This window comes from Mustela erminea, chromosome 16 (genome assembly GCF_009829155.1).
Source record: "Mustela erminea isolate mMusErm1 chromosome 16, mMusErm1.Pri, whole genome shotgun sequence".
NCBI classification, from domain to species: domain Eukaryota; kingdom Metazoa; phylum Chordata; class Mammalia; order Carnivora; family Mustelidae; genus Mustela; species Mustela erminea.
This window is the reverse complement of record NC_045629.1, coordinates 74,290,101-74,311,024: the sequence shown is the minus strand read 5'-3', so window position 1 is coordinate 74,311,024 and position 20,924 is coordinate 74,290,101. Positions and strand designations below refer to the sequence as shown.

The 20,924-nt window shown below is 46.6% G+C and overlaps 1 protein-coding gene and 1 long non-coding RNA gene across 5 annotated transcripts in view; both read left to right on the top strand.

The window, feature by feature from the left end:
* The window catches only part of ASAP1 (ArfGAP with SH3 domain, ankyrin repeat and PH domain 1), a 351,640-nt gene that overhangs the window by 74,269 nt on the left and 256,447 nt on the right, over positions 1-20,924 (top strand). For all 4 annotated transcript variants that reach the window (XM_032316148.1, XM_032316146.1, XM_032316149.1 and 1 more), the window contains exon 3: positions 3,569-3,695. In XM_032316148.1, coding sequence (XP_032172039.1) covers positions 3,569-3,695 — 127 coding nt within the window. The remainder of the gene's footprint in view (positions 1-3,568; positions 3,696-20,924) is intronic.
* On the top strand, positions 3,703-13,219 carry LOC116575054. The gene is made up of 2 exons (XR_004279577.1): positions 3,703-8,792; positions 9,171-13,219. It is a non-coding gene; the product is annotated as an uncharacterized LOC116575054 (long non-coding RNA).

Sequence of the window (20,924 nt, the reverse complement as noted above, 5' to 3'; positions counted from 1 at the left end):
GAGGAGTGTGAGGGTGTTCAGCTGCCTCGATGGGGATGATGACAACAGCAAAGATGACGCATGCTTCCTTCAAAGCCGGGCACACACAAGTGTACGTATGTGTGTGTGTTTCCTGGCTCTGCAGAGGGGGATGTAGATTTCTGAGCAGCTCCACACAAAGAAACCCAGCGTTCTAAGTTTTGCCTTCATCAGACTCTATTCACTTTGAGATATCCAGGAATGGTTTTCAGGCTATTTGAGAAAATGAGAGGTGCAGATGGCGTGCACCGGGTCATGGTGTCAAATTGTAAGGAGGATTATGGTCCACGAACCCCAGAAATTGTGGGTAGAGGTGTGAACCTTTGAAATTCTAATTGCAGACCAGTCTGAGGAGGTATATACTTACCGGGGCACAATATCTCATTGTTCACATATTCCTTTCCTGGCCAGAGGAGATGGGGAGGAGGAACAGTATAACATAATCTCCAAGTGAAACTGAAACAATTGATGGCAGCATTTTGAGCTCTCCGGTGAATTCTGTTACGAAAAGAAATCCCCAGCTATTTACCACTGCAGCTAGCTTAGCTTCTCATAATAAACTTTATTCCTTGTATTGTAGAGTTAGGGGTATACACAGACTCTGCTTCAGCTGGGAGGGATCTGTGTGGTCTTTTGGCACGCCCCCTCTTTATTTCACAGGGATGGCACTAAGGCTTACGGTGACAGCATCGGTTATTAGGAGAGAAAGGTCGGCAATCCAGGGCTCTGGGACCTGAGGCAATTATTCACTGACTCTAGGCTTTTAATAACAGCTCATATTTATCAGGCATTTATATATGTCATACATGCAGGATGGAAGGAGCAACCAACCCCGGGGAGGTGACAGGCATTAGATGACTTGCGATATAGAGGAGGATAGCATAAATACAACATCAAAGTCAAAATTGATTTCCAGCCTAGAGGAAGTCCTCCTTGGAGTGGATGGAAGTCCAAGTACTGGGTGTTCTACTCCTCTGCTCCATGGGGAAGCACAGGGTAACTAAGTCCCAGAGCTTAATTAGCCCAAGCTAGTAGGAGCCATATTTGCTCCAAGTCACAGAACTTGAAGATGCAGGATGACTCTGTTAGTTTGTGAAAAAGAGGAAAGATTTTCTTCTGAGTGGCTCCTACTCCAAAAGCTAATTTTCTGTCAAGCACTGCACACGACCAAGTGACCTCCAGGTGCTGGTCTTCAGCTGCCGGCCCTTGCCATCTGGCTAACTCCCCAGAACCTCAACCTTGGTGTGTCCCAAACCAAATTTGTGTTTTTTTAATTTATTTATTTGTTTGAGAGAGGAGTGGGGGCAGGGCAGGAGGAAAGTATCTTAAAGCAGACTCCCAGATGAGTGTGGAACCCAGGGCTCCATCTCATGACCCAGGAGATCATGACCTCAGGGGAAACCAAGAGTCAGGTGCTTAATTGATTGAGTCATCCTAGCACCACTGCCCCAAACAAACTTTTAAAGTGCTAATGAGGAGAAAGTGAGTGCCTATTTATTTACTTATTTTTTAGACTGTCTCTCCACATTCATTTCTTAGTGCTTTACTTTGCCAGAAAAAATCTTTATTCACATGCACTGCCTTATGAACTTCTCCCTATAGTTAGCTGAAACCCTTGCCTACACCACATAGATGAGTGCTTTGCTGGAGGCAGAGTGTAGGGTCCTAGGGCCAACACAGTAGATAAAACTCCTCGAACTCCTTTCATAATAGCTTTTCTGTGCACAAAGTTACTTTCTCAATATCCATGGTTCGTCTTCCTGTGAGGCAACTGAAGGCCAAGACCCCATAGCCAACAGGATGTTTCTGGGACGCAGCCTCTTGTTCTCTTTTCTGCTCAAGATGTCACCTGTCAGGCCTTCTCTGAACATGCTTACACTGTGGCACCTCCGTCATTGTCGTATTTTCTATGTACTCCATGTTCTATCACATGATTGGCTGGTTTTCTCCCTACTAGAAGGGAAGCTCTTGTGAGCAGGGACATTGTCATTACTGAATCTCCAGGGCACGTCCTCGGCCCTTAGTATTTGCTGACAGTGAGGTGATGCATTTTCATTTTACTAGCACTTGGCTACTTCTCTGTGCCAGGCCCAATGCTAGACAAGATCCCTGCCTTGGGGCACTCCATTGTTGTTGTGGGTAAGGACTAGGGAATGGACACTTAACCACACCAGATGGCAGGAACTCAATCCTAGGGAGAGGCCACAGGGCCAGCCTTCCGCCCTAAGGGGGTACATTTGGAGATGAGTTTGTAAGACTGCTCCTATTGGCTTCAATTACAGGGGTCCTGAGAAGCTTCCCAAGGGCCTAGCTTTCTTCTTTAAAAAAAAAAAAAAATTTTTTTTTAACCGCAATCAGTGGTGAGAAATTAAATGGATTCTTTGGACATGTAGATCGAGCTAGTTAAAATAGCCATCTGCCAGGACCAAGGAATGAGCAATCTGTTGGTACTTTCTCGCTGAAATTTGGCATCTGCTGAGCACTGTACACCATTTGCCCCTCCGGAAGTGCCTTTTGCACTCCTGACCTGCATGTGTCCTGCGGGTTAAAAAAACTTACAGTGCAAATGGAAGAGTAGAAATGGTAATTTAAAAAAAAAGAAAAAAAAAAGAAAAAATTCTTTCATTTGTCTTAGCATTTTAGCAGCCTAAGCAAACTGCACCTTCCAAGTCGACGAGCGCCCTGCACGGGGACCAAGGGCGGGAGCCAGGCGAGCGCGCCGCTTGCAACCGGGACCCTGAGGCCGCCCCTGCGCCCGCGCCCAGTTCGCTCTGCCCGCGGCCCTCGCCGAAGGAGGCGGCTCTCCCGGCCTCGCTTCCTGCACCCACTCGGGACTAAAAAAGAACGCACATAACTTTTTTTGGTCCGTCTTCTCGCAGAACGCAGGCGTAACGAGCTCGCTGAAGTAACCGCTCCGGGGGCGGTGCCGGGATGCGAGCTTCCGGAGCCCCGCAAGCCGTGCGGGCCCCCACCCCGGCGCCCGCGTCGGAACGCGACCCGGGAGGCAGCGCGGGGCGGGGCGGGGCGGGGGTGGGGGCGGGGCGCAGACGGGGGCGGGGCGGCGGCGGCGGCGGCCGGGGCGGGGCGCAGGCGGCGCGTGCGCAGAGCACTTCCTTGTTTGTCCCCGTGACCGTAGCGGGAGCGCCGCCTGCCCGCCGCCCGCCCGCCCGCGGGAGTGTGCGCTCAGTCAGTCGCTGTGCTCGCCGCCGCCTGTCAGAGCGTCTCGGGAGGCAGCGCCGGCCGACCCGAGCCCCCGCGTGGCGCCGCGCCCCCTCCCCCGCCGCCGGCATGAACACAGGGAGGCGGGTCCCCGAGAACCCTCTGCCTCGCGCGCCGCTCGGAGTTTGAAGGGCCCCGCGCCGAGCGCTGCCGCCGCCGCCCGCTCCGCCCGCTCTTTCTCCCGCCGCCGCCGGGGACGGGAGCCGCGCCAGGCCGGGCGCCGGGTGGCAGGCTGCGAGGGGCGTTCATGAGCCGCCGGGCGGCCCGCGGCCCCGGGAGCCTGCGCCGTGACTCACTCCCCGCCCCCGCTTGTGTCTCGCCCCCCCGGCAGGATGCCGGACCAGATCTCCGTCTCCGAGTTCATCACCGAGACCACCGAGGACTACAACTCGCCCACCACGTCCAGCTTCACCACGCGTCTGCACAACTGCAGGAACACCGTCACGCTGCTGGAGGAGGTAGGTCGGGGCCGGCGCGCCCCACCGGGACCCCGGCCGGTCCGCCGGGACGCCTCGATGACCCCCGCTCGCAGCCGGTGCCTCGCAGTTGAATTGTCTGGATTTCTGAGCGGGGAGGAAAGGGAGATCGGGGGCTGGGGCAGCCACACCCCCTCCGGGATTCCCCCCTTCCCACTCCCGGGTGAAGAGGGGACTTAATATGAGCAGCCCCTTGCCCCATTTGCCGGGGCGCTGGATTCCCCGGGGGATGGAGGTGGGGAGAGGGTGGAGCGGGCTCCTGACACCACTAGGAAAAAGAAGAGGGAAGTCTTCTCCCTGTCTTGGACCCTTCGTGGGTGCAATACAGCCTGCCAGGCTCTTTCCACATCCTTCTGACCCTGTCATAACCCGCGAAGTAAGTGATGTCAGGCCCCAGAGGGCAGAGGGAGGCGAAGCAACGTGGCCAAGGTCACCAGCAAGGAATTGGGAGATGGTCAGTGAATGCCCCTCTCCATATCCCGGCTGTGCCAGGCAGGCTTAGCTGCAGAGGCCAGGGCCCGCGAATAAAACCCCAAAGGGATGAGAGGAGACTCTGGCTGCGATTGCTTCCACCCTAGGATTCCTCCCCATCCAGTCTCCAGTGCCTAAATCCCGGGTGGAAAGAGAGATCTGTGCAGACAGGTCCCCACCCAGCTCCCTGCACCGGAGGGTTTGGTTCCTCCGAGGCTGCTGCGCCAGCAGGACTTGCCCGCAGGGCACACATAAGCTGTGAAGGGAGACCTGAGGCTGCCGGAAGAGCTGGCCGGATTGGAAGAAAGGGGGCCCTGAGACTGCAAAACAGCATGCCTTATCTAGACCCTCCAGAGAGGCATCGCGGGTGTCCTGGGCAGGACCAAGGGCAGAGCAATTTCCTTTACAATTTAAGTGAATTTAGTGATAGGACCGGGTGGGTAGGTAAGGAGGAACCCGCAAGCCCAAGAGTTGCAAAGCCTCTGAACCTCAGTAAAAATAGGACATTTGCCTTGGAACTCTGCACCATCTGTAAGTGCCATAAAGCACCACTCCCCTCCAAACAAGCCAAGCCTATTTCAACTGAAAAAGACAGCACTGGGGGAACTTAGGAAGGCAGATCATTTTCCTGGGGTGGATTATCTTGTGGTTGGCTTATGTGAGGTTTGGGGACCTCTTTCTGATACAAACTCACCACAGCCAGCTCTCTATAATATTGAGAAGCTAGAGCTTCTATGGGAAACTGCTCTTGGTCCAAGCTTTGCTACTCACTCTTCAGGCCAGGTTATATGCAGAATTGGTACTCTGAAGCCTAAGGTCCTAAATTTGAGGAGGGGAGAAATTTCTTTTCGTGCTGGGTCCTGTCTTGTCCTCCTGGTGCAGTAAATTAGTCTGAACCTTTTATGCCAGTTGAGGAAGCTTTTAGGATTCTCTATGAAGTTAATGTTGGGTTATTGAACTGAATTTTGAAATTCATTTGGAGAAATATCAGCTAAGATTATTGGAAAGCCAGAAGTAAATATGTTGGGGTGGGGGGTGTTCTTTGTTACCTGTCGTTCTGTTGTGTTAACCTGACGTTTAGTGTCTGGGAATACTTGGAGTTGCCAGGCATTCAACCTCATGATGGGTCTGTCCTTCACTTAATAGTGATAAATTGGAACATGCTGATGCAGGAGCATTTTGCATCCTTTTTGTGTACTAATTGTGTATGCCTCCTGAAGGATGCGACATTGATGAGACTGAGTGGTTGTTTTCCTTCTAGATAAGTTCTTCAGTGCCTGCTAATAGAGCTGTCAGTTATTTTAACTTTCCCTTTCTGCACATTGAGATAGTGTTACTGTGTTCTGTTTGTGTGGGGTGTGGTAAGGGTAAGTAGCTGATAATGCTGTTTGTAGGGGTATATGTATTTCACAGCCACAGGAGAGGATAGAGTTAATGTTAATTAGATGCAGCTGCTCTAAATCTGTGTTTGAGGTAACTAAATTTAAATGTGAATGCAACAGATACATTTTTTTTTTAAAAATAAGGTATACTGTTCTGCAGGGTTCGGTTGAAAAATAGATCCAATCATAACACAAATGTGGTCACCTAGGAATTTGAGGAGGAATTAGAATCAGGCTAGAAGTTCAAAAGTGTCATGTTAGAGTATGTTGATAATACTCATGCTCTCAAAAACATTACAGTAAGTGTTACAGTCAGAATGACACAATAATTTTGTAATTGTTTTTCTGAACTTCAGTATGGTACTGGTCAAGGATTCATTGCCCTAATCTGCATCTTTAACTCTTGACTCATAGGACATGAAGTTGGACTTATGAATGATGGCCTTTTGCATAAAGTGAAATATACCTGTTAGTTTCTTATTGATAGGTAACCACCAAGTTGAATTTTTATTTACCCCCAAGTTTGCATATATGGAAGGGGCACATTGTTAGAAATATCTTAAGTGGATCAGAATTCAGTTCTTAAAAAAATACGAGGCTTAAGGTTGTTGCCGTCAAAATGTAAGAAAAAGTTTTGGGGCAAACCACAAAATCTTGTTGGCATATGCTTCACAAGTGAGATACTTGGAAACTTTAAGAATGCTGTTTGTGTTACTTTGTGGTTATTCTTAGGAATAGTAGGACTTTTGGGTACTTTTTTGGTGATGTGGAAACTCGGGAATGGGAATTCACTTGCGCAGCTTGGAATTCTTTTCAAAAAATCATTTTCTAGTTCCAGTTATTAAATGCCTTCCTGTTTATTTACAGACTTTTTTTTTTTCCTTTGGTTTCCTAATTAACCTGTAGTTGTCCCAGCTAAAAAAACTGTAGCTCTTTAAGCTTGGAACCCTAAATTAACCCACACTCCCCCCTTTTGGTGTGTCCCGTTGGCAGACTGCTTTGCAGATGTTGGTGCTTTTATTTAAATCTCTCTGTGAAGATCACTGTAGGAAATGGGTCAGAAATGTGTAGTAAAAGGAGGCTAAGAGTTTGCTTCTGGGCTTCACCTTTGGGGGCAGAAGGTCCCACAGGACGTGGGGGTTACGGTTAGGCTGGCGCACACAAGTGGCTGCTATTGGGAAGCAGGAATGGATTAGCTGCCTGGGTTTCATCCTGAGGTCTGAGTGTTTTCCAAGCAAAAAGCCGGTGTTTTGCTTATTCAGCAGTGTGCCATTTTACTCGTGACTATTTGGAAATTATGAGTAGATGACTAGGAGACTAGGAGAAGACAGAGTTTTGCTGAGAAAGGAGGGGAAGCAGGCATTCCAGGACCACTGTTCTGGGAGACAATAGGAGAGACTTTCCACTTAAAGGCTTAGACTGGTCGATACTTAGTGCTTGGTTGAAGTCGATGTAATAAATGAAGGTCTGCTTGGTTATTTTATATTGGGTTAGCACTTTAACTTTTGTGATGATGGAGGGGGCATATCCTGCCCATTTACTGAACGACTGCTCTGTGCCATGCCTGTTGTAGGCATGTGGCACGCATGATCACAATTAAGCCTAATGTGACCTTTATGGAGGAGGGACAGTTGTTATCTCCATTTTACAGAGAAGAAAATCAAGGCCTAGAGAGATGAAGCGATACATCCCCAAAGTCCCATGGCAGTGGAAATCCTTAAGCAATTAGAACATAAAATAGATGTTCCAAATGTTCACAAAGACGTATTTCAGTGGCTTTGTAGAGAATGTAAGAGGCTTCCCTTTTCATTGTACCTTCTAATTTTGATCTCATGAAATAGAGGTGCCTGAGTTCCTACATGGCTCAGTTTTTCTTCATGTTTCCATTCCAGGGAGTTCTTAATAGTAATACTTAAATACATTCCTTATTTTTTTTCTCTGTGTTTTCAGAGACTTTGATATGGTTTTTCAGATTCAGGTGTGGGATCTTTTTGGGCATAATCTAGGAATAGCATTCACTCGAAGCATTTTTGGGGAGCACCTGCTGGGTACAAGTCATTTTGCTAAGTGTAGCTGAGATATTGAAGTTGTTGTCTAGATTGTGTTATGGATGAAGTAATGGTGTTTGAGAAAGAGGTAAATAGGGCTGTCATTCTTAACAAGGTGGGAAGGGGCAGTTTGCGGGTGGGGAAAATGATACTAGGGCATTCACCCCAATAATGCAAGGTGAATCACTCAAATTACCATCCATTTGGTATACAAACTGTCCAGTGCCCAGCAGTGTGTTATTACCTGGGGATAGTAAGAAGATCAACCCTGCTATTAATAAGTACTCCATCTAAGGGTTTTCTGAAGGGAGCTGACAATGAAGTGTGGGTCTTGCATGAGAAATTCACTTGTGTTAACATAAACACATGACATGCTTAGTCCCTCCTGCGGCCATAGAAATGTTTGAAGAATGAAGAAATGGATGAAGGTGTGGAATGCAGGTAGGCCTCTTTCACCAGTTATTAGTGATCCTACTATGTGCAAACCCCATGCATACTATTATTTAATGTTTACCTGGGCCCTACTACTATGTTTGACCCATCTTCCCGCAGTTGAATCTTTTGCCCAAGGGCACACACATAGTAAGTAGTAGATTTGGGCATGGATCCCATTTCTGTAACACCCCTGTGCATACTAGTTAGACTACACCTGTATGTTTCTTCACCCTCCAAGTAACTTTTAATTTTTACTCATGTTCATTTGGACTTCATCTTCTGTGCTGATGACAGGAGGTCATTAATCTATGATAAATGCTTTTAGGTTCTCCAGTGTTATCTGTGGAATCTCACACATAGGGCCTCTGTGGCCAGGGCTTGAAGTCTGATCTCATTCATTGGGCTCCGAGTGTTCTGGAATGCAGTTGCAGTATTTCTCTTAAATTTTGAAAGCTGATAAACTAAGCAGCAAGGCTAGTTAGGTAGCCGCTCCTAAAGTTGGTTATGGTCTCAAAGTAAATCTCAGGCAGAGTTTAGATAAAATCAGGGTTAGTTCTGTGCATTGTTTGAGGTCAATATAAGATGCTTTCTTTGTCACTAACCTTTTGAAGATAAAACAGCAAAAGGTGAATAAGTCTTCCCTTGATGCTGCTCTCTTACGTAGAATTCAGGCTCTGTGGTCCAGCCTTTGATCCAGTTCGAAGGTACTGAGGATGAGTTTTCTCTGGACATAAGCAGCAAAGGTCAGTGAATGAGGAATATATTTATTTGCCTGCAGAAGCAGTGAGAAAAGGAAATTTCTTTTATGTACCAGAACTCCTGTTTTTTCTAAAATAGGGCTCAAACTGTTAGCCAGATATTCCAGGCTAATGCTCTTTGCCTTTAATATACATATTTAGGATTTAAAAAACATTTTCCATGTGTGCCATCTAATAAAACGCCTTTGTGATAGCGTCCTTATTCTTTCTCATGTGAATAAATTAAGGCCCAGAGAGGTAAATTACATGATCAGTGTAACGCAGGATCTCTGGATCTAGAATTCTTTGTTTCCTCTGTATGTCACCATCTTTTGTGCTTCCTGTCTGCTAATTTTTTGTTCTATTTTGTTTTTTGTCTTTCAGGGCCCATAAAAATGACATGTACTGAATTTTCTTACCCCTACTTGATTTCTAGTGCCAGCGATAAAAGAGTTTAGGGTAGAGAAGAAAAAGGGAAAGGCAAAGACCACTCCTTTTCTCTGTTCTTCAAAGACCTCTTGTTGGATTGCCCTCGAAATTTCAGCTGTTTGTAGTTAGATGGTGCTGCCAGCAGTCGTCCCTGGGCTCAGCAGACGTGAAAAAGGCCCAGTGGCTTCCAGCTCTCCCCTGGCATACTTAGTTTGGGACTGTTGACCAGCCTGTCTTTGACTGCGAGCTGCCCACAGCCCTGGCCAAAGAACCACTGCTCTTGGTTGAGGTTGCTGGAGGACTTTGGCTGCCTGCCTCTGGCTTCCTGGTTGTCCACAGCCCTGCCTTTGTGCTGGGTGTTGGGAATCTCTAATAACTGAAGGCAAATGGAACCTGGAGAAAGTCTAAGCTGGTGCTTCCCAGCCAAGGAGCCTTGATCTCTGACGGGCCCATGGAGGTGGTGATGGGAGTCTAATAATCACGTGCAGTATTTCAGAAACAATAATAGATGCCTTAATAACAGGGTTCAGCATATCCCTCATGCCAGCTCTCTTTGGTTTTGGTCAAACTATATTAGCTCAGTGGTGTAGCAAGGATTATCTTCCGCTGCTCAGAGGCTTGGATTTCCTCTGATTCCTGCAGTTGGGAAGATTCCTGCAGTTGGGAAGCCAAATATGATCTCACTCCTGTGATTGGTTTCCTAGAAGAATCTTCGAGTTTTGTATCCCCATGGGAGAAAACTCAGAAGGAATGAGGACTCACATAGACCTAACTTTGTCCCGTTATGGAGACTGAAGCCTAAGATGGGAAGGAAATTGGGCAGAGATCTGATTCAGGTCTCTCAACTTCCAGCCCAGGCTCTTTGCACCATGCTCTCAAAAAAGAGGTATGGAGGCTGTTTGTACACCGTGGTGGGTTTCTCTAAAACTTGCTTCTAGGTCAGAGGAGTGGAACGTAAACCTGATTTTCGGAACTTGTTTTTGCTAGCCAGTCTGCTGGTGTAAATTTTGGTCTCACAAGGTGTGCTTTGGGGCCACAGCAGCCTTCCCTGATGCTAAGTTAAGAGGCTTTTGTCAGAAGCCTTATGGGTTCTGGATGTTCAAACACTACGCAGACTTTTGCCTTTATATCTGTGAGTCAAGGGAGCCTCAAGAGAGGTGGTTTCCATTTATGTAACCTAGTCATTTAGGGGCTAGAGCCAGACATTGGCCTGAGCCATTCTCATATGTAGTAGTTAAACATGAGTAAGTGATGGGCTCGAGACCACTTTGCCATCTGAGCCTCAGTTTCCTCAGTGTTAAAGAGGCACTCATCACATGACTTCATCGTTGGTAAAATGTGGCCTGATGAATGTCAAGGTCTGACCAGTCAGGATTAGTCAGCCTTTCTTTTGTGGGGTGGGGAGGAAGGAGGTAAGAGGCATTCCTTGGTAGGGAGATGGGTAGAGTTCTCTCCATTGTGAACCAGTGGCGACACTTAGGTTCCCTTACCTGGGTTCCCTTACCTGGGTTCATTGTAGCCCTCTTGTCTTGGAATCTGTGTCAGGCACGTTACTGAACTTTACTGTGTGTCAGTTCCCTCCTGGGGATCGAACCTCTCCCTTCGGATAGTGCCTTTTCTATGGTAAGGGCTCTAGAAAGAATTGTTCTTATTATCCTCATGCTGTTGCTGTTCATTACTGTTGGATTAGACCCTCGAATGTGTAGCCGAGAGGACAAGACACTTGGTCGACTCATTTCAGGACGGTGGGTGATGAAGAGGTCAGATGATGGAGCCAGCTGTGGGCCTTCGAAGAGCTAACTGGATGGTGGAAGCGTAGATGAGACTGGCGGGAAGGCCAGGGCACCAGTAACACTTGCACTATTGGGGGTCACGTGACAGTCAAAGCCAGTTTCATCTGAAGGAGACCGACCCCTCAGTTTTCTATAGACAGCTCTTGGTGGCTGAGGTCAGGGAATCACTGACCCAGACCAGCCTGAGGGTTGGCCCAGTTGGGCTCTGCTGGTGCGGCCTCACTCTCTGGGCTTCCTTTGTGCCTGCAGATTCTTTCTGTTTCCTCCCTCCCCCTGCTTTCTCTCCACTGGTGCATCAAAGCCATGACAGTGCTGCCCCATTTGATTTTTGCTGGGGCTGTGGGGTAAGGGGCCACTTTTTCTGTTATGTCATAAATGCAGGTACTTGATTCCAGTCATTTGTGGGGAGCTTTGGGGGGAAGCGTTTATGCCTTGCCTCTGACTAGGACAGAGCATGCAGCTACGTTGTATGCTTTACTGATTACAGCCTGAAGCTCTGAGGCCACAAGGAATTCTATTTTGGTTTAGAGGCAGGCGCCTGAAAGTGAAAAGGACTTATCCTTGGATTTACATTTCATTGTGTCTCCTAGCTTCTTTTCACTGTCAGGAAGATGAGTTTTAATTATTTGTGAGGCAGGGGTTCAGTCAGATCTGGAAGCACTTGACCCCACTTGGTCATAACAGAGTCTGAGAGTTCACAGTAGGTTCTTCCAGCCCAGAGACCATTCTGAGCAGCCCAGTGTTGTGGTGCTGTTTGTGGTCACTTACGTAAGAACTGAATTTTAATGCTGAGGCTATGGTGTAATTTTCCCCAGAGAACTGGAATATATGTCCCTTTGATAAGACAGCACCCGATTCAACCATCTAGAAGTTAGAAAAATAAAACCAGAACATCATCCATAGCAACTACATTTTGGTACCAACTGCTGAAGAAAGCAGAGTTGGCTACGTCAAGCTGGATCACCCCTTTCATGGCCACACGTGCTCTGGATGGAGAATAGAAGCTCTTCCAAGCCCCTACTACTAATACAGCTTGGATACCTTGTATTTCTGTAGCATTATGCTCAGGGGCAAGAGCCAAGACGGCCATGTCCCCAGTGCTCAGCCTAGCACCTGACCTGATGACTGTGTGATAAAATAAATTTGACAGAGCTGAAAAAGGCCTTTAGAGACTGTCTGGTTCAACTCCTCTTTTCTAGGGATGATGAAGTTAGGCTCTTCCATTGTAAGTAACAGATTCTACCACCCCTCCCCCTGCCCCCAACAAAACAAAATACAGCTCGTTTAAGCACAGTAAGGACTTGCTTTAAAGACTCATGGGGCTGTTTCCTGGAATATGAGGGGCAAGAATGATAGGACGGTTGGAGATTTTCTTCTGGGCAGATGGCAGAGGATGGCAGCCCAGGCCCTACCTGCCCCCTCACTCCAGTACCCTGCACTGAGTCTCTGAAGCTGATTGACACAGCTGGAAGGATGGGACTGGTCCAGCTTGGGTCAGGATTACCCAAGGATGGCCACTAGTCCAGTCATTTTTGGCTAAGTTTCTGGGCTTACCTGATGGGCGGGTCTAAGCCCTCACCTTCGTCAAGGACTGGGTATGACAGCGATCGTCAGGGAAGAGTCAAGAGGGTGGGGAAGCTCCTTCTTTGTACACCCAGATCACACAGCAAAACTGGGACTTGGATCTGGATCTTCTAGCCCCACTGTCTTCGTCCTTGGCGTGAGAGGGAAATGGAGACCACAGCACTTCACAGGGTTATCAAGAGAACGAGCTACATGCCTAGTAGCATCCAGTGAAACCAGGAAGATGTGTACTTCTCTGCCCTTCCCCCTGGAAATCTCACCTCCTCTTGACCCTTCTGCAGTGTATTCATTCGGGACATTTTGAAGGGCTGTGGTCAGAGCACTGTGCTGCCTAGTTGTAGCTTTCCTGATGTGGTCAGGAAAGACCAACATTCCACACAGGGTGTGGGTAGAGAAGAAACACGCCATTGCCGTTTAAATCCACAGTGGTGACATGGTGCTCAAAAATAATCCTCCATAGATACCCAGGATGGATGGAAGACTGCAGAGCAGCTAGGCTCTGCTTGGGAAAGTTTCCGTTAAGTACCAGGACTGCCAAGGTCCGACGAGGACAGATCGTTTTCCTTCAGCCATTAAGTGGCTTCTTCTCTGACCAGTTACACACAAAATAAAATTCAAGCATCTTCATTGTTTTGAAACGTGGGAGTCTTCCTTTATGTTTCATTAATCATTTTTTTTATGAAGTCCATTTCCTTTTCTTTGTAATGTTTATTCATGTTAATAGCACTTACATAAAATTAGATACTCCTTATTTCCACAAAGTGCAAATCAAAATAAGCATTCACTGCTGGCCCAGCAGCTGCTGCTGCTTTAATAATGGTAATATTTTTCATAGCAAGGCAAGCAAACGCACTGCCTCAAAGTAAATAAAATGGTGCCAAGTCAAAATAATGCCATCACCGTCCCAAGGCGTCCTCATTTTGTGTTTAAGAGTTTTTACAATTTCAGAATCGGCCAACGCTACAATGAAGCACTTTTCCCTATGCTTGGTTCTGTGATGGATAGTTGACATATATCATCTTCCTCAGTCCTTCCAGCAGCTCTGTGGGGATGGGTGCTGTTTCCCCATTTTACAGAGGACAAGCTAGGCTTAGAAAGGATTCAGCCCAATCCAGGCTCTTTCTTCCTTCAACTTGTTCTCAAGCAAAAATACTTTATATTATGAATGGAATACTAATGAGATAGAACAGTCAGGAAAAAGGCTTCAGCTGATGCATGAGTTATTTAGGTTAGAGTTGAGTAAGAACTTCCTGACAGTAAAATACCAACTGGATGACCATGGAAACAACACATTTCCCTCTGATTTTAGGATAGTTTTGTTGTTGATTGGCTAATGAACTAAATTATGTACTTCTGTTCATACATGTCTTCACTTTAGTAGTTTGTAAGTACCGTGGAGCCAAGGATCCCCCTCTCTTTTTACCTAGTTGGCACTCAGAAATTTGACAAAAATAAGATTGTGGTAAAGCTATTTGATTTGTAATTGTTGAGGCAGATCTGGTAAAGGTTTTCCCAATATTGCTGTCCATCTCTGTACTTTAGTTATGTGGCTACTGATTGCGTAGAGCAATTGGAAAAACCCTCCATTACCAAATTTCCTGAAGGTTGTGCCCCAGATTTATGACAGACCTGGATGCTGAGCGAGAGTCTTGGTTTGTCCTTTTGGTGTCTGCCACCTGCAGGCTTTCGTGGGGTGGGCACGTTCAGTAACGATGACTACCCTCACTGTTTGTGTTCCCAGCTCTGTAGTGGGTGCCTTAACATAGGTTATTTCTCACCTTCCCAGTCCCCAGGTGGCACATGATGAAGCCAGGAATCAGGCTCAAGTCCGTAGGGTTCCATGGCCCACACCTTCCCTCCACCATGCAGCTGCCCCACTCTGTGGTGATCTAGCTGCAAAGTGCAAGGGGATGGCAGTGAGTCAGGTTAGCGTTTACTTTCTTAGTGGAAACAAACGCACATACACACACACAAACAAGACACGCTTCTGCCAGTGGAAAAGGAAAGCATTTCCCCCTCATTTGTTTCCTTTGAGTGGGAGGCATTTACATTTAGATAATTTACAGCCCTAATCGGGGGCAGCCAATTCCTGATGTTGTATCAAAGGTATAAATGAGAGAATTGGCATTTTCAGAAAGAGTTGACCTCTCTAATTTTTCTTTGAGTGGCAAGTAGTGAATTATATGATTTAACAGGCAATTGTGCTCTGTGTTTACTCTCCAGCATTTCTGTACTCTGTTAACTGTTTTCCAAGTACTTTCTTATGTGTTGTCTCTTTTCATGCACACAACACTGTTGGGCAACAGAGACACCTTTTCCTCATTTGTGAGATGAGAAAACAGAGTTAAAGTGGTTTGTCGGTAGTCACAAGACTGAAAAAGTATGCTGAGGTCACACTGTTACCAGCCTCCTGTTTCTGAAAGAGACGGGCTTGCATGGTGGGAGATGTTTTGCCAAGTAATTTTTAACTGAAAGAATACCTTTTGAATTTAAAAAAACAAAGATTTTTTACTCTTTGCATTATTAGATTCCTCTCCGGATGCATACACACATATAACTTTTGTGGTCCTCCCCCCACCCCCCTTAGTAACTCAGCCCTTCAAGTGGATTTTTGTTTTGTTTCTGCTTTGTTTTATTTTTATTTTTTTTAACTTTTACACCAGCGCAAAAGCAGGAAGGCTGGTGTCGACCTCTACATAGCTGTCGCCCAGTTTCCCTGTGATCTGTTCTTGGTCAATGTTTTCATCTTTACCTTCACCCTGGATTTTTTAAATCAATCCTAGATACTGTTTTATTTCATTCATAAGTATCCTAAAAGATAAGGACTTGGGGAGGAGCAGGGAAGAACCACATTACCATTATTACATCTGCAGAAAAGGTAATTTTCTCAAGATCATTAGGTATTCACTGTTCAAAATGATTTTTTTTCCCCTTTAAATAGTTTGGTCAAATCAGGATCCAAATGAAATCCATATGAAATTGGCTGGTGCATATTTAACATTTCTTTTAATTTGTGGGTATCCTTTCTTTTTCACCTCTTGCAGCGTTTTATGGAAGAACTGGGTTGTTTGTCCTCTAAAGTTTCCCAGAGTCGGGATAATGGTGATTGCATCTTTCTGGTGTCATTTAGAATGTGCTGCAGTCTATTCTTGACATACTTTTGTTCTTTCCTCATAGCTTTTTCATAGGAAAGAATAAAAGGAATGCATTCCCCTTGTAGAAACTAGGAGGAAGCATAAAAAAGGAGATTTGAAAGTACATAATCCTGCCATCTAGAGATAGCCAACTCCATCCCTTCAGCTGCTTCTTCCAGTTAACTGTGTCCGGCTTATTTTCATTTCACACATCATGAGCTTTTGCCTGTATCATTAAAAAGTCTTCAGTAACATTTTATAAGGCATTTCATTGTACTAAGGGATTTTCCTCCTTCCCTCAAGTTGCCTCCACTGAGGAGTTTATGTGTTTTAAAAAGTTGACCCAGCAGTTGCCCCAAGAGAGGACCCGCTGTTGAAGAGAAAGCAGTAGATACTTGTATCTGTCATTATCTGCACGATAGAGTCCTAGAAGTAGAATTACCAGGTCAAAAGCCAGGTCTGTTCATAGATTCTGAAGCACTTGTCATGTAGCCACAACCCCCTACGGAAGGTCCTCTGTGTCATGTTGCACCCCTAGCCCTGTACCGTCTGTGAATAGCTTCTCTCCACACATGGACAGCTTTGAGTGAGGCCACAACCTGAGTGTTTCTCCGAAGGAGAACAGTAGGCTTTAAATGTGCTCTTGCCCTCTTTTATGTGTCGTGTGCTAACGTCATCGTGAGTCGAGTGAAGAGAAATGTCGAGGGTGGGTGTTCTCAAACTGTCTGCCTAGCAGAGTGGACAGCTGAGTGTCTCAGTGTCATGGGGAAGTGGGCAGCTCCGCCTTACCGGCCCACCAGCCCCTTCCTGGGGTCTTCTTGGTCCTGTATGGCTTCTCTGCCGAAATTCCCGCTAACCGGGGAAATACATTTATGGGTTCAGAAACATGGAAATAGCATTTACTGTGGAAAGGGGGCATGCACGGAAGACCGCATGGAGTCCAGCTCCTGACCAGGCTCTTCGTAGCCACAGAGAGCTCCTCTCCTGTCTCCCTGGCTGCTTCCATACTTTTACTTCCCTTTATTAACTCCAGGGACCTTTTCTCCAGCAGAGAAACTTTTTCGGGTTAGCAAGTTCTTTTGCAGACCCAAGTACTGCCATATCATTCGTGCATGGTTGTGAGTTAGCTGGATAGTTTTCTACCTAACAATTGAGAAGTAGGGAGGGGGAATGTTTGGGAGAGGGTGTTCCTCCAGGAGTGAGGTGAGCCTGCGGGTTCTCTGGGGTCTGGCCATTGGGAGCAACCTAAGGGAAGGAGGCTCTGGAGGAGAAGTTGCTAAAGCAACTTGAACGTGCCTTTTCTGAGAGATGGCACATAAATTTTTAGAAGCCAGGTTGTATTTCACGTTTCTCCTTGAGATGGCCCTTGGCTAGGGAGCCTCATCACTTTGTCATGTGACTTTGGTACAAGATAGGTTCGTAAGGAGGTTTTCCTGGGCTAACCTGGAAACTCAGTCACGACTGTTTTTCTGGGGTTGTGCTTTTCCAGTTCCAGAGGTTTCAGGGAGGCCCATTCTCAAGTCTGAAATTGCTTCTGAGCATGTCAGGTCTCCACTTCCCTGGCAAGTCCAAGAAGCAGCTTTCAGGATTATTTTTCTTAGGGGGATTTCAGCATAGAGTGGACTAATTTAAGTCAGGGTCTGCTCTGGTAGAATGTACTGGGTTCCCTGCTAAGTACTGGATATGTGATATCTTACAAACTCCTCAGAGCACTGGGACAGTAAACAGTATTGCCCTCACTTTTTCGGATGAGAAAATTGAGCCGAGAGAGAGATTTGACTCAGGTGTACAGTCAGTGGGGAAGCTGGAGTTTGTGTTTCTGAGGCCCAGGGTCTTTGCATGATTGGTACCATCCCTGCCCGTTTGGAACCCTTCTTTCTCCTCCTGCCCCTTTAAGACCTCTTGCTTCCTCTTAGGATATGCTCCCCACTCCACCGTGATTGCCCTGACTGAGGACCTGTGTCTTCCTTATGAAAGTCTGCTTTTAGGTAACTGCCCTGGAAGAGGATGTCACCGATGATTCACTGAAAGCATTAATGTGATAAGGCAGAGTAACAGCTTCCTCCCCCCAGAGCTTTATGTACTTCTAACAGTATGTGATGCCCTGACCCAGCAGAATGGTGGGCTTTCAGGCCTTGTGGGGAGGCGACTGGGAGGTAGTTTTAGGTGTTCAGCATGGGCATCCCTCACACCTTACCGTGTGGCTGGCTGCCTCCCCATAGGTCAGTCCAGTGAGCCGTTAGAAACAGTGTCAAGTTAAAGACACTGCATAATTTAATCTTTAATCTCAGCCTTAGGAGGTAGATTCGCAGGTCCCTGCTCTACAGATGGTGGAAACAGAGACTTGAAGAGGAGCCAAGTTCTTGACTGCTCTGCTTGCACTTCTTCCCTAGGATCTCACACTGCTGCTTGGTCAGGTCCCCTTCTGGTGCTAGACACTGTGGGCACTTCGCCCAGGCTTGTTCTCGCAAGCATGAGTAATGGTCGGGAGCCTGACATTGTGACACTTGCATCATAAATCCATTTTGGGGAGGAGGGTGGCCTTCCTGGTGCCCTGCGCCTACCCAAGCATACTGCGGGTGGTGGGCGTGCTTTCCTCTGGAGCTGTCAGTTGAGAGCTTAGTGTTGATTTCACTTCCTGCCGTGCACACCATGTCACTAAATCACTTGACTTAGTGACTTAGCTTGATCTGTTAGCACCCCCCACCACCATGTGGCATTACTAAATCATACTAAATACTGTTTGTTTTTTTTTAAAAAAACCCAAAACAAAAACAAAAACAAAACCTACCCCATAACAGTCCCTTCCAAAAAAACCAAACCTGGTATATTACGTGAAGCCTTCTGGAAAGTTTCAGCATCCATTGTGGCGATTGAGCAGTGTTAAGCATTCAGGAGCCATTTTCATACTATAGTAGCCACAATTTATTTAGCTTCTCTTTGGAGCCCAGTACTGCGCTAAGTTCTGTAGTTAAATATTTCTTTTCTTTTCTTTTCTTTTCTTTTTTTTTTTTTTTTTGGTAGGTAAATATTTCTAACCCTTAAAACAGCTTTGCATGAGTTTCTCCATTTTATGGGGAGAGAAGTGATACTTCTCTCCCCATAGGTAAGATCTGTAAACGCCCCAACCCCAGCTACGGTATGTGGGAGAGCTCATTTTCAAACCAGGCCTGCTGCACCCACAGCCTGTTCAAAGGAACAAGGACCTGGAATTGGAAACATTTTAAATTCATTGTTTAAGAATATATATACATTTTATGCATTGAGTAGAAGAGTATGAATACCAAAAATAGCAGTTGTCAGAAATTATTTTCTGCTTGTGCCCTTTCCCCTGGAAACATAGTATGAAGGGAGAGAGAGAGATTTGCTCCACACCCAACATAAATTGTTACCCAGGGTGAGTTAATTTGTGTTTATTTCTGCAGCGATAGTGGTCTCTTCCTGAGGGCCTAACCTCACCTGACTGTCCTGTAGGCTACGTTGCTACATGGCTTTTCATTTCCTGGAACGTTTTCCCTTTGCCTTGCAGCCACTCATTTTTTCTCACGACTATGTGGTAATTGGAAAACAGTCCGTTGTTCGGGATCACTCCCATCTCCAGCCTTTCCTTCGTATAGAGTCCACTGCGCCTCATGAGATGCTGGTTCCAAGCCTGTGGAATTACTGCTGAGGACAGGACTTTGTTTTATTCATTTGTGCGTTCCAGAGCCTGGGAATCAGTAGAATGAACCCCGTTTGAATGAAGGCACACCGCCTACGTTGGCGGGCGGTGAAGATTTTAGGGTGAAGTAAACTAAACCAGGCTCTATGTGTAGAGGAATTGAAGATAAGGAGTGTCTGGGAGAAGTATTGTCTGTGGGACTGACCTGGAGAAGAGCTGGGAGGAACTTCAAGACTTGTCGGAGTTCAGGGGAAATCATGTCATCTGGGCATTTAGAGCCAGAAGTAGGAGCCTTGGGAGTCATGGTAGTTAGTCACCTCGTTTTCCCAGTCACTGAGATTTCTTGTCAGCCTTGATATTATAGCTCTTGCCCACTGGAGGGTACAGAACCAGACAGGTCTCTAAATTTGTGCTTTTATTGATTTAAACACTTACTGATCATCGTTTTGCTTTTTGTTTAAAGCAATTGATTTTGTTTTCTGTTTGAACCTGCAGAAGGTTTTGTCAGGAAGGAAAAACAATTTTTAAAATTCTAGAAATGCATCAAATACAATGCTCTTTACCAGTGGGAGAGAATTGCCCCATGCTGAGCCTTGCGATAGCCTCGCTTCCCAGGTCTCTTCCTCCCTCCTCCCCACTTCCCATTCTTGGTTGTCTCCTCTGGCCCCCTTGCTCTACTCAAGATCACATGTAAATTTGCTGGCTCTAAAAACTTACTCTCCACGAAGACCTACATCATCTGTCTATATCTTCTCCACAACACAGTCCTTTAACAGCTGAACAGATTCCTAGAATCTTTTGTGTGTATAGCACCTCATAGTTCACAAAGAATTTCTGTGCATGTTATCTTATTTTGTGGGGTACCAGTGAAGAAACAGTAGCTCAGAGAAGGTAACTTGCTTAAAAGCTCACAGAGGGTGAGTACTGATTAAATAATGGCTCCTAGTGAGGTGACTAGCGCTTCTGGCTTTTTCCTTGACAAAGACCAGATTTCCCCTTTAAAAGCCTCCCTGATGAAAAGTTACTCTGTCTGTATTTGTTAAGTTTACCTAGAACTCCTTGAACTTGTGAGTTCATTTCCCACTCTGCCCTCCGGTGGAGGAATCAGTGCCCCTTAGAACAAAGCTGTTTTGTCCCCTGCCTCCACCTGGGGAGTTTGTTTGTCAGGCCAGCAGCCCCAGTTCAGGACCAGGCACCCCACAGTAGGAGCCCAGCAGCAGCTGTCCGGGGGAGATTGTCAAGGAGGTCTGTGGTCTGTTGGAGCTGCGGGCTGGAACTGTTCCACACAGGTGGGCATGACCGACTAGAGTCGCGGGGGGTCGTGCAGAATGTTTGCTGGGGGGGCTGTGGGCACCAAAGCTTTTGGGGAGTCATTGGGATAACATTCTTGGAGGAGGGTCCCCCTTCTTATTTGCTGAACGCACATCTGTTGCTGCTGCTGGGTGCTCTTTCTTGGACCTTTTCTGTATGCAGAGTACTTTAATTGAGCAGGTCATTTTTATGAAGCGCTTGCTGTGTCACATACTCTTCTAAGTTA